General features: G+C 45.3%; 2 protein-coding genes across 3 annotated transcripts in view; one reads left to right on the forward strand and one right to left on the reverse strand.

The window, feature by feature from the left end:
• The window catches only part of vps72a (vacuolar protein sorting 72 homolog a), a 9,170-nt gene extending 2,878 nt beyond the window's left edge, over positions 1-6,292 (forward strand). For both annotated transcript variants that reach the window (XM_084131669.1, XM_084131668.1), the window contains 2 exons: positions 2,491-2,635; positions 4,181-6,292. In XM_084131669.1, the coding sequence (XP_083987795.1) occupies positions 2,491-2,635; positions 4,181-4,583 (548 nt within the window). In that variant the 3' untranslated portion in view covers positions 4,584-6,292. The remainder of the gene's footprint in view (positions 1-2,490; positions 2,636-4,180) is intronic.
• A 28-nt stretch (positions 6,293-6,320) lies between these two features.
• tnfaip8l2a (tumor necrosis factor, alpha-induced protein 8-like 2a) lies at positions 6,321-13,567 on the reverse strand. The gene is made up of 2 exons (XM_084131740.1): positions 13,142-13,567; positions 6,321-7,028 (listed from the first exon to the last, which is right to left on the reverse strand). Exons 1-2 carry the CDS (start codon positions 13,457-13,459, stop codon positions 6,786-6,788), a joined length of 561 nt encoding a protein of 186 aa, XP_083987866.1. The 5' UTR covers positions 13,460-13,567; the 3' UTR covers positions 6,321-6,785.
• Positions 13,568-14,716: the final 1,149 nt, after the last annotated feature.

Consider the following 14,716-nt stretch of genomic DNA (forward strand, 5'->3'; position numbering starts at 1 on the left):
CCGCGGAGATCAACCTGCGCTCGCTGGGTAACACACACACACACACACACACACACACACAGCTCACCGCGGAGATCAACCTGCGCTCGCTGGGTAACACACACACACACACACACACACACACACAGCTCACCGCGGAGATCAACCTGCGCTCGCTGGGTAACACACACACACACACACACACACATCTCACCGCGGAGATCAACCTGCGCTCGCTGGGTAACACACACACACACACACACACACACACACCTCACCGTGGAGATCAACCTGCGCTCGCTGGGTAACACACACACACACACCTCACCGCGGAGATCAACCTGCACTCACTGGGTAACACACACACACACACACACACACACCTCACCGCGGAGATCAACCTGCGCTCGCTGGGTAACACACACACACACACACACACACACACCTCACTGCGGAGATCAACCTGCGCTCGCTGGGTAACACACACACACACACACACACACACACACACACACACACACACACACCTCACCGCGGAGATCAACCTGCGCTCGCTGGGTAACACACACACACACACACACACACCTCACCGCGGAGATCAACCTGCACTCGCTGGGTAACACACACACACCTCACCGCGGAGATCAACCTGCGCTCGCTGGGTAACACACACACACACACACACACACACACCTCACCGCGGTGATCAACCTGCGCTCGCTGGGTAACACACACACACACACACCTCACCGCGGAGATCAACCTGCGCTCGCTGGGTAACACACACACACACACACACACACACACACACACCTCACCACGGAGATTAACCTGCGCTCGCTGGGTAACACACACACACCTCACCGCGGAGATCAACCTGCACTCGCTGGGTAACACACACACACACACACCTCACCGCGGTGATCAACCTGCGCTCGCTGGGTAACACACACACACACACACACACAGCTCACCGCGGAGATCAACCTGCGCTCGCTGGGTAACACACACACACACACACACACACACACACACACACACCTCACCGCGGAGATCAACCTGCACTCGCTGGGTAACACACACACACCTCACCGCGGAGATCAACCTGCGCTCGCTGGGTAACACACACACACACACACCTCACCGCGGAGATCAACCTGCGCTCACTGGGTAACACACACACACACACACACACACCTCACCGCGGAGATCAACCTGCGCTCGCTGGGTAACACACACACACACACACACACACACACACACCTCACCGCGGTGATCAACCTGCGCTCGCTGGGTAACACACACACACACACACACACCTCACCGCGGAGATCAACCTGCGCTCGCTGGGTAACACACACACACACACACACACACCTCACCGCGGAGATCAACCTGCGCTCGCTGGGTAACACACACACACCTCACCGCGGAGATCAACCTGCGCTCGCTGGGTAACACACACACACACACACACAGCTCACCGCGGAGATCAACCTGCGCTCGCTGGGTAACACACACACACACACACACACACCTCACCGCGGAGATCAACCTGCACTCGCTGGGTAACACACACACACACACACACCTCACCGCGGAGATCAAACTGCGCTCACTGGGTAACACACACACACACACACACCTCACCGCGGAGATCAACCTGCGCTCACTGGGTAACACACACACACACACACACACACCTCACCGCGGAGATCAACCTGCGCTCACTGGGTAACACACACACACACCTCACCGTGGAGATCAACCTGTGCTCGCTGGGTAACACACACACACACACATCTCACCGCGGAGATCAACCTGCGCTCACTGGGTAACACACACACACACACACAGCTCACCGCGGAGATCAACCTGTGCTCGCTGGGTAACACACACACACACACACACACACAGCTCACCGCGGAGATCAACCTGCGCTCACTGGGTAACACACACACACACACACACACACACACAGCTCACCGCGGAGATCAACCTGCGCTCACTGGGTAACACACACACACACACACCTCACCGCGGAGATCAACCTGCGCTCACTGGGTAACACACACACACACACACACACACACACACACACACACACACCTCACTGCGGAGATCAACCTGCGCTCGCTGGGTAACACACACACACACACACACACACACACACAGCTCACCGCGGAGATCAACCTGCGCTCACTGGGTAACACACACACACACACACACACACACAGCTCACCGCGGAGATCAACCTGCGCTCACTGGGTAACACACACACACACACACACACATACACACCTCACCGCGGAGATCAACCTGCGCTCACTGGGTAACACACACACACACACACAGCTCACCGCGGAGATCAACCTGTGCTCGCTGGGTAACACAACACACACACACACACACAGACACCCCTCACCAGAGTACCACACCTGCTCAGAGCAGAGTATAACTCTGTGTGTGTGTGTGTGTGTGTGTCTATCTGTGTGTGTGTGTGTTCCTCAGAGAACTACGAGCGCCTGGAGGCTGATAAGAAGAAGCAGGTTCATAAGAAGAGGAGGTTTGAGGGGCCGACGATCCGCTATCACTCGGTGCTGATGCCGCTGGTGCCCGACGCTCACCTGAAGGAGGAGAACGTGGATGTGGAGGGGTGAGTGCGGTACGGTATTAGTCCGCCGCCGGAAACTGGGCTGGAGTGTCTATTATTCAAGCTCTCAACGGGAGAATGTACGGGTGTGAGGCGTGTGGAAAAATAGGTCCACAGTTTTACAACGAATGGTAAAACACCTGTTGGAAAGCATCTTTTGCAGCGGTTTTTGTGTGAGCATATCAGTGAACACCCCTGACCACTCGCTGAGTTTCACGTCTTTGTAAACGAAAGTTTAATGCGTTTTAGGAAGGATTGTTCATATGCACCTATGCAGCCATTGTGGAGGTGGGGGGGAAGCGAAAGAAACGGAAAATTCTCGGGCCAGCAGCATTTGTCCAAATTTCAATCTTAACCGTTGTATTTCATCAGAAACGATCTGAAAACAGGGCTTTAAGTGTAAAATACCGAACTTGTCCTTTAATTTGGTATAAACTAATTTACTAATTCAGGGATTTCTAAATAGTTTATCACAAGAGTTGAGTATACATGGATGGATGGATGGATAGATAGATCAGGAAGGGAAGGAAGGAATGATGCGCGATAGACGATGTTCAGAAGATGACCAGCATCAGCTGACCTAATAAATTATTATTACTTTTATTATTAAATGAATAGGCTATTAGCTAATATAAGAAAATATAAGAAAATATAAGATTAGTTAGATTAGCTTTACTTCTCATCAAAAACAACTTGTAATGAAATACTTTTTTTTTTTTTTTTTCACTACTTATAATAAGTAATAATAGCAATAAAAGTAAAATAAGTAAATGGAAAAAATAAGTTTCACAAGAGAAATATTAAGAAAATAAATGAAGACAGTTATATATACCGTGATCAACTCGTTAAAGTAGATTCATCTCTCATCGTCTGAGAGAATACGAACTGTTAATGCAGCGTCAGAAGTGTTTACTCTCGCTCTCTGCAGTGAATAATGACTGGAGTTTGAGACTTCTCCTCCTCCACAACTCTACTTTACTCATCCACTGACTCGCCTTCAGGGGTTACAGTGCAAATATTCCCAATATTGTGCAAATAACTCCTTTATCAACAATTGCTGCAAATGATAGACAGATTAAGATTTTGCATGCGTCATTACCCCTGATAAAATCAAGTAAATTATTAAATATGAGTAGCTAAATAAACAAGCACACTAAATTAACGATTAATAACGATAATTGAAACACTCGCACAGCAGAAATACTGCATACATCTGTTTACTGCTTCCTATCAGTGACAGTTTAGTATTATTAATATATCATAGCTTTTATAAATATTTTGAATTAGCTGTTATTTTTATATTTTTTTAATTTTAGTAATTTTTTATAAATATCTCTAAATAGATTTATTGCAGTTAGCAATTTTGGTATGTTAGCTTAAACTTATTTCATTTAGTTGTGAATGCAACATTTCATCTAATATTTCTATTACATATCAGCTTCATGTGAATGAACAAAAATGTTTTTTATAAATGCATAGTTTTATTTACACAATATTAAAGCTAATTATAACAGCACTGCTTCTGAATAAAGCTCTCTCCTGTTATAGGCTGGACCAGGACACGCCCCAGGCCACGCCCACTTCCTCTTCCTCCGCGCAGGGGGCGGGGTCTCTGTGCTCACGCACTTACATCACCTTCAGCGACGATGATGCGTTTAGCTCCGCCTTCCCTGAGTCGGCTCGCTCCATCCCGTCGCAGCCCATCCAGGAGGTGTGTCCCGTTACCCATAATCCCGCGCTGTATCGCGACCCCGTGACCGACATCCCGTACGCCAATGCCAGAGCCTTCCGCATCGTCCGCGAGGCGTACCAGAAGTACATTGCGGCGCACGGCTTTCCCAACGCTTCCGGGAGCTTTGGCGGATCCAGTGACGTCAGCGATTCACCCGCGGCTGCGAACAAGAGCGGGCGGCCCAAAGCTGTCGTCAAACAGCCCGTCGTCGCCACCTAGTGGATCAGTGCACTTCACTGACTCTGACTCTGTGCTTGAGGACGATTCTCCAGACTCATGTGACTGTACAGTGTTAAAGACTTCAGCTGAATCACATTCAGAGATTCAAAGATTCCTTGCTCGAGTGATTCTGAGTGAGTGAGTGATTCTGAGTGAGTGAGTGATTCTGAGTGAGTGAGTGATTCTGAGTGAGTGAGAGTGATTCTGCGTGAGTGAGTGATTCTGAGTGAGTGATTCTGAGTGAGTGATTCTGAGTGAGTGATTCTGAGTGAGTGATTCTGAGTGAGTGAGTGATTCTGAGTGATTCTGAGTGAGTGAGAGTGATTCTGAGTGAGTGAGCGATTCTGAGTGAGTGAGTGAGTGAGCGATTCTGAGTGAGTGAGTGAGTGAGCGATTCTGAGTGAGTGAGTGAGTGAGTGAGTGAGAGTGATTCTGAGTGAGTGAGCGATTCTGAGTGAGCGATGCGAGCGATCCTGAGCGATTCTGAGTGAGTGATTCTGAGCGAGCGATCCTGAGCGATTCTGAGCAAGCGATCCTGAGCGATTCTAAATGCTGATCTTCAGTCGGTTCATGATCTGAAGACTGTAACGTATCACCAGCACCGGCTCGCAATGTTCTTATTTTCTGAGGTCTTGTTTTTTGTATTTTTCTAGGTGTTTAAAAAAATGCAATAAAAGCAAAGCAATACAGAGTGTTTCCCTCTTTTCTTTGTTTATTTTGCGATCCAAATATGCACTGCAAAAAAAAATAATCTTATTTTTATATCGTACTTTTATTTTTTTAAAACTTTTGTCTTGTTTTCCAGAACAAATATCTAAACATTTGAAAATCAAGATACTTATTTACTTTCTTTATAGATATTAAGTCTTGTTGAAAATGTATCAAAATTAACTGAGTTTTTGCTTAAGAATAAAAGAAATATGTACTCGAAAGGAAAGTTTATTTTTCTGACCTCACTGGCACATATTTGTTGTTTTAAGTACAGACTCAAGTCATTTTAAAATGTTTTTTTTCAAGTCGTAATATTATTAGTTTTCCTTCTCAAAGTAAATGTATCTTGATTTAATAATTTTTTGGTCAAACTTTAGATATTAGGGTCCAATTCTCACTATTAACGATGACTTTTGCATCAGTAAACTCCTAATGACTGCTTATGAACAGTTAGTAAGGTAGTTGTTATGTTTAGATTATGGGAGGTAGAATATGATCATGCAGAATGAGGCATTAATATGTGCTTCTAAGTACTAATAAACAGCCAATATCCTAGTAATATGCATGATAATAAGCAGCGAGTTAATAGTGAGAATTGGAAAATGCTAAAAAAAAATTACAGAGTGTGATTGTAATAAAAATGCAGAAATCTGTTAATAATCTAAAATAAATTCACTCTCAATAGAATTTCCAGCTAAATTTAAGTCTTGTTTGACATTTTTTCTTGTAAAAACACAGAAGTAAAATGGGTTGCAAACATGGTTTACACTAGTGCACTAGTCCTTCTCTAGATTTAATCTACATCAGAAAACAAACCCACAAATTGTGCATTCTTAATATTTGTGATCCTTAAACTATCATACAGTGTATTTAGAGTATTGTTGAATAATGACCAGTGTTTCTGAAACTGAAACCACAGATCTCGTGGACTTCATAGATCTGAAATCTCCTTGTAGCAACAATTAAATTACAGAAGTGAGGAGAGACAGACCAGCTCAGAGCTAAGAAAATTTTAAAGGAGGAATATTTGAAACAAAATAAAACAACACTTTATTATTAAATTTCAATCAGATCCACTAAGTTTATAACTGTAATACTGTTGAACATAATACAGTGAAACATGAAAAGAGAAACAGAAGTGGATTATTTTACTGGTACATACAACTGTACAAAAATCCAGTGTTGCTCAAGTTCTCTGTGGTTTTAGTTGTAAAGATCGATGGACGGAAATCATGTTAAAATGCAGAAACAAAATCTTGTATTAAAAAGCTATATTTTTTTAATTTCTCAAAGAGATCTGTCTGTCTTCTGTGAAACACAAAAGATGATAAAAGTTGGGGACCAAACAACATTTCTTTAGTGTTCCACAGAAGAAAGTAATTTTTGGGTGAATTGTCCTTTTAAATCTCTCTTTGACCCTTGGATGATGTTCTAGTGAGAATCAGCCAATCAGACGCGAGTGTGTTTCTGAGTCCGTGGGTCCGAGTGTGTTCAGAGTTTTCCCTCCTCGATCATGCGGTTCAGGCCGGTGCAGATCTTGCTCAGGTTGCCCCACAGCGTCCCCTGCGGGTCGTACAGGTGTGTGAGCAGATCCGGGTTCGCGTAATGGTTGAACACGTGCCTGATGCGATCCAGAGACTTCGGCGTCAGGTGTTTCTCCACCAGCCTCAGCATTAAATCCCGACAGTCCGTCAGCAGCTCCACCATGACACTCTTATCGAACGTGAACTCCACCTGACGGAGACAGACACACTCAGTTTTACTACTGCTTTCAGTCGATTAAAAACAGTAATCACACATTCTGTAAATAACTCTTTCCCTGACATTGACAGAATTTTCCGGCTTTCCGTGTTTCCACTGTTATACGGTAGGGGGCGCTATTACACATCTTCTGAAAGAGTACTGAATCTCCTGATCATAGACTGTAAAAAAAGATGGATGACGCCCCTTCGCTCTCTTCCATTGGTGAGAAGTGAAGCCGCCAGTGTCCCGATATGACGCTGACATCTCGGGACCTGAGTCTGCGCAGTAGCGATCTAAGGACCTGAGTCTGCGCAGTAGCGATCGCGGGACCTGAATCTGCGCAGTAGCGATCGCGGGACCTGAGTCTGCGCAGTAGCGATCTAAGGACCTGAGTCTGCGCAGTAGCGATCGCGGGACCTAAGTCTGCGCAGTAGCGATCGCGGGACCTGAATCTGCGCAGTAGCGATCGCGGGACCTGAGTCTGCGCAGTAGCGATTGCGGGATCTGAGTCTGCGCAGTAGCGATCTTAGGACCTGAGTCTGCGCAGTAGCGATCTTAGAACCTGAGTCTGCGCAGTAGCGATCACGGGACCTGAGTCTGCGCAGTAGCGATCTCGGGACCTGAGTGCGCAGTAGCGATCGCGGGACCTGAGTCAGCGCAGTAGCGATCACGGGACCTGAGTCTGCGCAGTAGCGATCTTAGGACCTGAGTCTGCGCAGTAGCGATCGCGGGACCTGAGTCTGCGCAGTAGCGATCTTAGGACCTGAGTCTGCGCAGTAGCGATCGCGGGACCTAAGTCTGCGCAGTAGCGATCGCGGGACCTGAGTCTGCGCAGTAGCGACCGCGGGACCTAAGTCTGCGCAGTAGCGATCGCGGGACCTGAGTCTGCGCAGTAGCGATCGCGGGACCTGAGTCTGCGCAGTAGCGATTGCGGGATCTGAGTCTGCGCAGTAGCGATCTTAGGACCTGAGTCTGCGCAGTAGCGATCTTAGAACCTGAGTCTGCGCAGTAGCGATCGCGGGACCTGAGTCTGCGCAGTAGCGATCTCGGGACCTGAGTGCGCAGTAGCGATCGCGGGACCTGAGTCAGCGCAGTAGCGATCACGGGACCTGAGTCTGCGCAGTAGCGATCTTAGGACCTGAGTCTGCGCAGTAGCGATCTTAGGACCTGAGTCTGCGCAGTAGCGATCTTAGAACCTGAGTCTGCGCAGTAGCGATCGCGGGACCTGAGTCTGCGCAGTAGCGATCTCGGGACCTGAGTGCGCAGTAGCGATCGCGGGACCTGAGTCAGCGCAGTAGCGATCACGGGACCTGAGTCTGCGCAGTAGCGATCTTAGGACCTGAGTCTGCGCAGTAGCGATCGCGGGACCTGAGTCTGCGCAGTAGCGATCTTAGGACCTGAGTCTGCGCAGTAGCGATCGCGGGACCTAAGTCTGCGCAGTAGCGATCGCGGGACCTGAGTCTGCGCAGTAGCGATCGCGGGACCTAAGTCTGCGCAGTAGCGATCGCGGGACCTGAGTCTGCGCAGTAGCGATCGCGGGACCTGAGTCTGCGCAGTAGCGATTGCGGGATCTGAGTCTGCGCAGTAGCGATCTTAGGACCTGAGTCTGCGCAGTAGCGATCTTAGAACCTGAGTCTGCGCAGTAGCGATCGCGGGACCTGAGTCTGCGCAGTAGCGATCTCGGGACCTGAGTGCGCAGTAGCGATCGCGGGACCTGAGTCAGCGCAGTAGCGATCACGGGACCTGAGTCTGCGCAGTAGCGATCTTAGGACCTGAGTCTGCGCAGTAGCGATCGCGGGACCTGAGTCTGCGCAGTAGCGATCTTAGGACCTGAGTCTGCGCAGTAGCGATCGCGGGACCTAAGTCTGCGCAGTAGCGATCGCGGGACCTGAGTCTGCGCAGTAGCGACCGCGGGACCTGAGTCTAAGCAGTAGCGACCGCGGGATCTGAGTCTGCGCAGTAGCGACCGCGGGATCTGAGTCTGCGCAGTAGCGACCGCGGGATCTGAGTCTGCGCAGTAGCGATCTTAGGACCTGAGTCTGCGCAGTAGCGATCTTAGAACCTGAGTCTGCGCAGTAGCGATCGCGGGACCTGAGTCTGCGCAGTAGCGATCTCGGGACCTGAGTCTGCGCAGTAGCGATCTCGGGACCTGAGTGCGCAGTAGCGATTGCGGGACCTGAGTCAGCGCAGTAGCGATCACGGGACCTGAGTCTGCGCAGTAGCGATCTTAGGACCTGAGTCTGCGCAGTAGCGATCGCGGGACCTGAGTCTGCGCAGTAGCGATCTTAGGACCTGAGTCTGCGCAGTAGCGATCGCGGGACCTAAGTCTGCGCAGTAGCGATCGCGGGACCTGAGTCTGCGCAGTAGCGACCGCGGGATCTGAGTCTAAGCAGTAGCGACCGCGGGATCTGAGTCTGCGCAGTAGCGATCGCGGGACCTGAGTCTGCGCAGTAGCGACCGCGGGATCTGAGTCTGCGCAGTAGCGATCGCGGGACCTGAGTCTGCGCAGTAGCGACCGCGGGATCTGAGTCTAAGCAGTAGCGATCTCGGGAGCGCGCAGTAGAGATCTTGGGAGCTGAGTGACGGTCGGAAAAGACGGTCTTTTAGTGGCTGGCCGAATGCATTTGACCACATGAGCGTTTACAGTACGAAATAAATGTGTTTTTCAATACCTCTGGAAGTGGACGCAAGGATCCCGTTTACAGCTGTATTTAACATCATCTACTTTTGATCCGATCAACCAAAATGCATATTAGTACAAGCTGTAAACAAGATGCGTGCAGTACAGATTTGAGTTTGTTGATCATATAATGCAACGCGAGCCAAGCGATGCTGCATTAATTGCTTTAAATATGTTAATATGAAACAAATTAAATATGTTCAAATGAAACAAATTAATTGCAAAATGAACAGGTTAATTTTGATTGCCATAGTTTTTATATTTGCATTCAGACATTTTTATCTAAAGTTAAGACCGTTCACACCAAGTACGATAACTATATCAGCGTCCACATCAACACACAATATTGAGTTTATTATAAGCTTGTGCTGCAGTTTTGTCGTCTCTCGCTTTAAATGCTCAAGCTCATTAAAGTCTGTCGGATTCTGATTGGCTGTCAGTGTTTCTATCGTTCATCTGGGAATAAAATCGCTCTAAAAAGTGATTCCTCTGTGTTGTTATCGTTATAGCTGTGACGTGAACTCTGCTATGTATGTAAAAGATATCTTTATTGTTACAGTTATCGTCCTTGGTGTGAACGGGCCGTTAGAAAAGAGGCACATTTCTCCACATATTTTAGTTTTCAAACATATCAAAATAAGATTCTTCATTCTTAAAGGCCCGTTCACACAGAAACATTCTAACTCTGAGATGAATGATAAAAACATTGACAGCCAATCAGAATGCATCCTGCATTAAAGAGTTGCTAGGGTGTTCTTTGTGGTTGCTAGGGTGTTCTCAGCAGTCGCTTCCTGTCTGATAGAGTGATCATATACTGTAACGTGAGCCAAACGATGCTGCATTATTTGCTTTAAATTTGTTAAAATAAAACAAATTAATGCAAAATTAACATGTTAATTTTGAGAGCCCTAGTTTTTACATTTACATTCATACATTTAGCAGACGCTTTTATCCAAAGTTAAGACCTTTCACACGAGGTACGATAACTATATTAGCATAAATGCACGATATCGTTCTGTTTATTATAAGCTCGCGCTGCAGTTTTGTCGTCTGTCACTTTAAATACTCAAGCTCGTTAAAGTCTGTCGGATTCTGATTGGCTGTCAGTGTTTTTATCGTTCATCTGGAAATAAAATTAGAGCCCTGCACGGGCCTCAAATTTAGGCCCGAGCCCGGCCCTGGCCCGAGACGCTCAGGCCCTAGCCCGACCCGTGTCCGACAGCTCATCAGAATTATCAGCCCAAGTCCGACCCGAGCCCTTTTTTTTTTTTTTTTTTTTTCATTACACAGCGGCAGCCTGCCCTATTTGCACTTTTTGCAGCCATTAAATTAGCTCAGTTTTGTTAGTTATGTTTCTTTGTTAGTTATGTAAATTAATGTTTCTTTTCATTTCTTTATTAGGTTAATTTAGACAAATGTTTGGAGCATTTTTATTTTTAAATGACGACCAAGCAAACCGAGCCGACAGCAAGAAAAAAATGTTTGATCAATTGAGCCTCTCAAATCAACGCTATACTTACTTGTCTACAATAATCAATAGATATAAAAAACTTCAAGCATATCACACAGACAGTTAGTTTAATAAATATTTATTTATTAAACCACAGTGAGTATTTTTTTTTTTAATACTGAGGCAGGCTCAGGCTGCTCGCAACAGCGCTTGCAAACGAAATGAGCAATAGCCTATAAACAAATTAAATTAAATAAATTAAAAACAAACTTGCAGATTATCTTACCTCAAAAATGCACCACAGAACATGGCCATTCTTTTTTTCCAGTGGTTTCCAACAGTTAAACGAAAACAAAGTCCAATCAAACGAAAAACATCAGAGGTTTCCAACAGTTAAACGAAAATAGTCCAATCAAACGAAAAGTTAGAACAGTCTCTAACAGAGCATCGTGGAGAAAAAGAATAGCTAAGCATCCACAGTGGAAGGTTTTAACCCAATCCTCCTTTCTTCTATCACAAAATTTTCTCACGCACGCGATTTTTCTCTTAATATTCTCCATTATTTGCACATGAGGTGAATCGTGAGTCGCGCTGATGGGAAACCTTCTGTGTGCGTGAGACAGACTGTCATGTCAGTCTTATGTCAGTGTAATTATAAGATTAGCTGATGGCTATAATGGCCAGTATTTAAAACACGTTTTAAGTGCAGGGCACGTCCAGTTCCCGCGCGCGAGCAGAGAGATTCGCGCTCGGCACATTATATTCCGTGTGCGAGCAGAGAGATTCGCGCTCGGCACATTATATTCCGTGTGCGAGCAGAGAGATTCGCGCTCGCGCATTATATTAATGTAGCCTACTTTCACAATAATGCGCTCTCGACATTTGACAGGAAAATAACGCCATAAGTTATGAGGTTACGAAATTTCTTTCTATGTTTGTTTTTCTATCGTCAACGTCAACTTCTCATATTTTTTAAAATTAATGTCTAAAAATATAAAAAGCAGGATAACCCAAAAAAGGCCCGAGGCCCGGCCCGCATTTTAACTATGACGTGAAAATTGGCCCGAAGCCCGGCCCTAGGGGCGTAAAAAAGTCGGGGCCCGTCGGGCTCGGGCTGAAATGCAGGGCTCTGAATAAAATCTCTCTGAAAGTGATTCCTCTGTGTTGTTATCATTATAGCTGTGACGTGAACTCTGCTGTGTATGTAAAAGATATCTTTATTGTTACAGTTATCGTCCTTGGTGTGAACGGGCCGTTAGAAAAGAGGCACATTTTTCACTTTGTAGATTTCTCCACATATTTCAATTTTCAAACATGTCAAAATAAGATTCTTCATTCTTAAAGGCCCGTTCACACAGAAACATTCTAACTCTGAGATGAATGATAAAAACATTGACAGCCAATCAGAATGCAACCTGCATTAAACAGTTGCTAGGGTGTTCTGTGTGGTTGCTAGGGTGTTCTCAGTAGTCACTTCCTGTCTGATAGAGTGATCATATAATATATGTATCGTTATAGTTGTGACGTAATCTCTGCTATGTATGTAAAACTATATTTTTATTGTTACAATCATCGTCCTTAGTGTGAATCGGCCGTTAGAAAAGTAAATTTTTGTACATTTCTCCACATATTTCAGTTTTCAAACATTTCAAAACAAGATTAAAGGCCCGTTCACATAGAAACATTCTAACTCTAAGATGAATGATAAAAACATTGACAGCCAATCAAAATGCATCCTGCATTAAAGAGTTGCTAGGGTGTTCCGTGTGGTTGCTAGGATGTTCTGTGTGGTTGCTAGTGTGTTCTAAGCAGTCGCTTCCTGTCTGGTGTGAAATGACGACGCACACGCAGAACTTTAAAAGGTTTCAGCACATCACTAGCAGTAGTAGCACTAGTGATGCTTGACTTAAGAGCACTCATGAATCATAATTCACAGATAATCATCCAAACATTATTAATGTGTAAATACTGCACCTCCTGGAAGCTGATGGCCGTCATGGCTCCGTGATGCAGCTTCTTCCTGAAGTCCTGCGCCAGACTCAGCTCATCCGCGCTGAACCTCTCGTGTCGGAACAGAACTCCCACCTTCACGGCGATCTTGATCATGTTCTTCACCACCTTCTGGGCCTCGGTGCGGTTCCCCGTGTGCTCTTTGGAGACGCGGTACAGCTCGTCCAGAACCTCGCTGCTGTTGTCGTCGATGAACATGTGAGCCATGGACTTACTGGCCATGTGACTGAGGATCTTCTTCTGCGCCTTCATGGCCATGTCCTTGGAGCTGAACCCCTCCATCCCGCACCAGAGGACGGATGGACGCAGACATACAGTGTGTGTTTACCTGCGTCGGGCAGTCGGAGGAGTGTGTGTGTCGTGTCTGTGTGAGGAAGTGGTGTCTTCCGCTGTGTAACTGTGAGAGGAAACTGTGTGATCGGAGGAGATATGTCACTTCTGCTTTCTATCTCTCTCACACACTTAAACGCTGAGTTTCAGACTCTTGAGAGACGTTTCATATCGTTCAGAGCTTTGAAAGTGTGACTGGAAGAACACAAACTAGCCTGAAGCATCACCTCTAAACTTCACAAGCACAAACATACATGAGGCAGTGAAAAATCACACCAGATCTCTCTGATATCTGTTTCTTCACAGCAGCAATGAGATTAAAACAGAAAGTTTTCACCAGTTGTGTCTCCTCTAGAGCAGGGGTTTAGAAACTATGGGCCCTCAGGGGCCGCAAGAGAGTGCTGGGGGTCCAGGGGATTTTTTTAATCAGTTTATTTTAATAAAAAATGAATATTATTTAAATAATATAATCTGATTTAAATAAATAATAAATCTAACAGTACAGAAAAGATGGAAAGATGTAACGTAATAGGAACTTTAAATAAAAATATTAAAATAAATAAATGCCAATTCATTTAAATAAATAGCGAAATAATAAATTAATTTAAAAATGTATACTATTAATTGATACATTGAATGTAAATAAACAAAATTATTAAAATAAATAAAACGGGATTATAATAACTTTAATTAAAAAATATTCAATAAAAATATTTCAATAAATAATACATTTGATTAAAATAAATAAATAATAAAACTTTAATTAAAAAGTGATACATTTATGTAAATAAATTAAAAAAATTGACATTTGAAATAAATAAAACCTGATTATAATAAATAACTGATTTAAAAGTTGGTTAAATAAAAAAATATATAATTTTATTTAAAAAAAAACTATGTTATAAATAATAGATTAATAAATTTGACTAAAATAAGTTTATTAAAATAGATAAAATTGTATTTACATGAATAACAAATTTAGTAGTAGTAGTAGTAGGCCTCCTTCAGTCGTTGTCGACCATGGATATTGCACCCTAAGGGTTTGTGGTGTTGCGACTAAAACAGCATCGTCGGTGGCTGGTGAGACCGATGTGGAAGTGACAGTCTCTCCAGCACAAAGTGAAAATGTAGTTGGACGTGGGTGGCTGTCCGTGTGCACGTGCCTTCCGCCTGGCTCTCCTCTCTTCTGCTTGTTTCAAGATCTCCTCC

The sequence above is a fragment of the Abramis brama genome (genome assembly GCF_963993115.1).
Source record: "Abramis brama genome assembly, chromosome: 12".
In the NCBI taxonomy this organism is placed as follows: Eukaryota; Metazoa; Chordata; class Actinopteri; order Cypriniformes; family Leuciscidae; genus Abramis; species Abramis brama.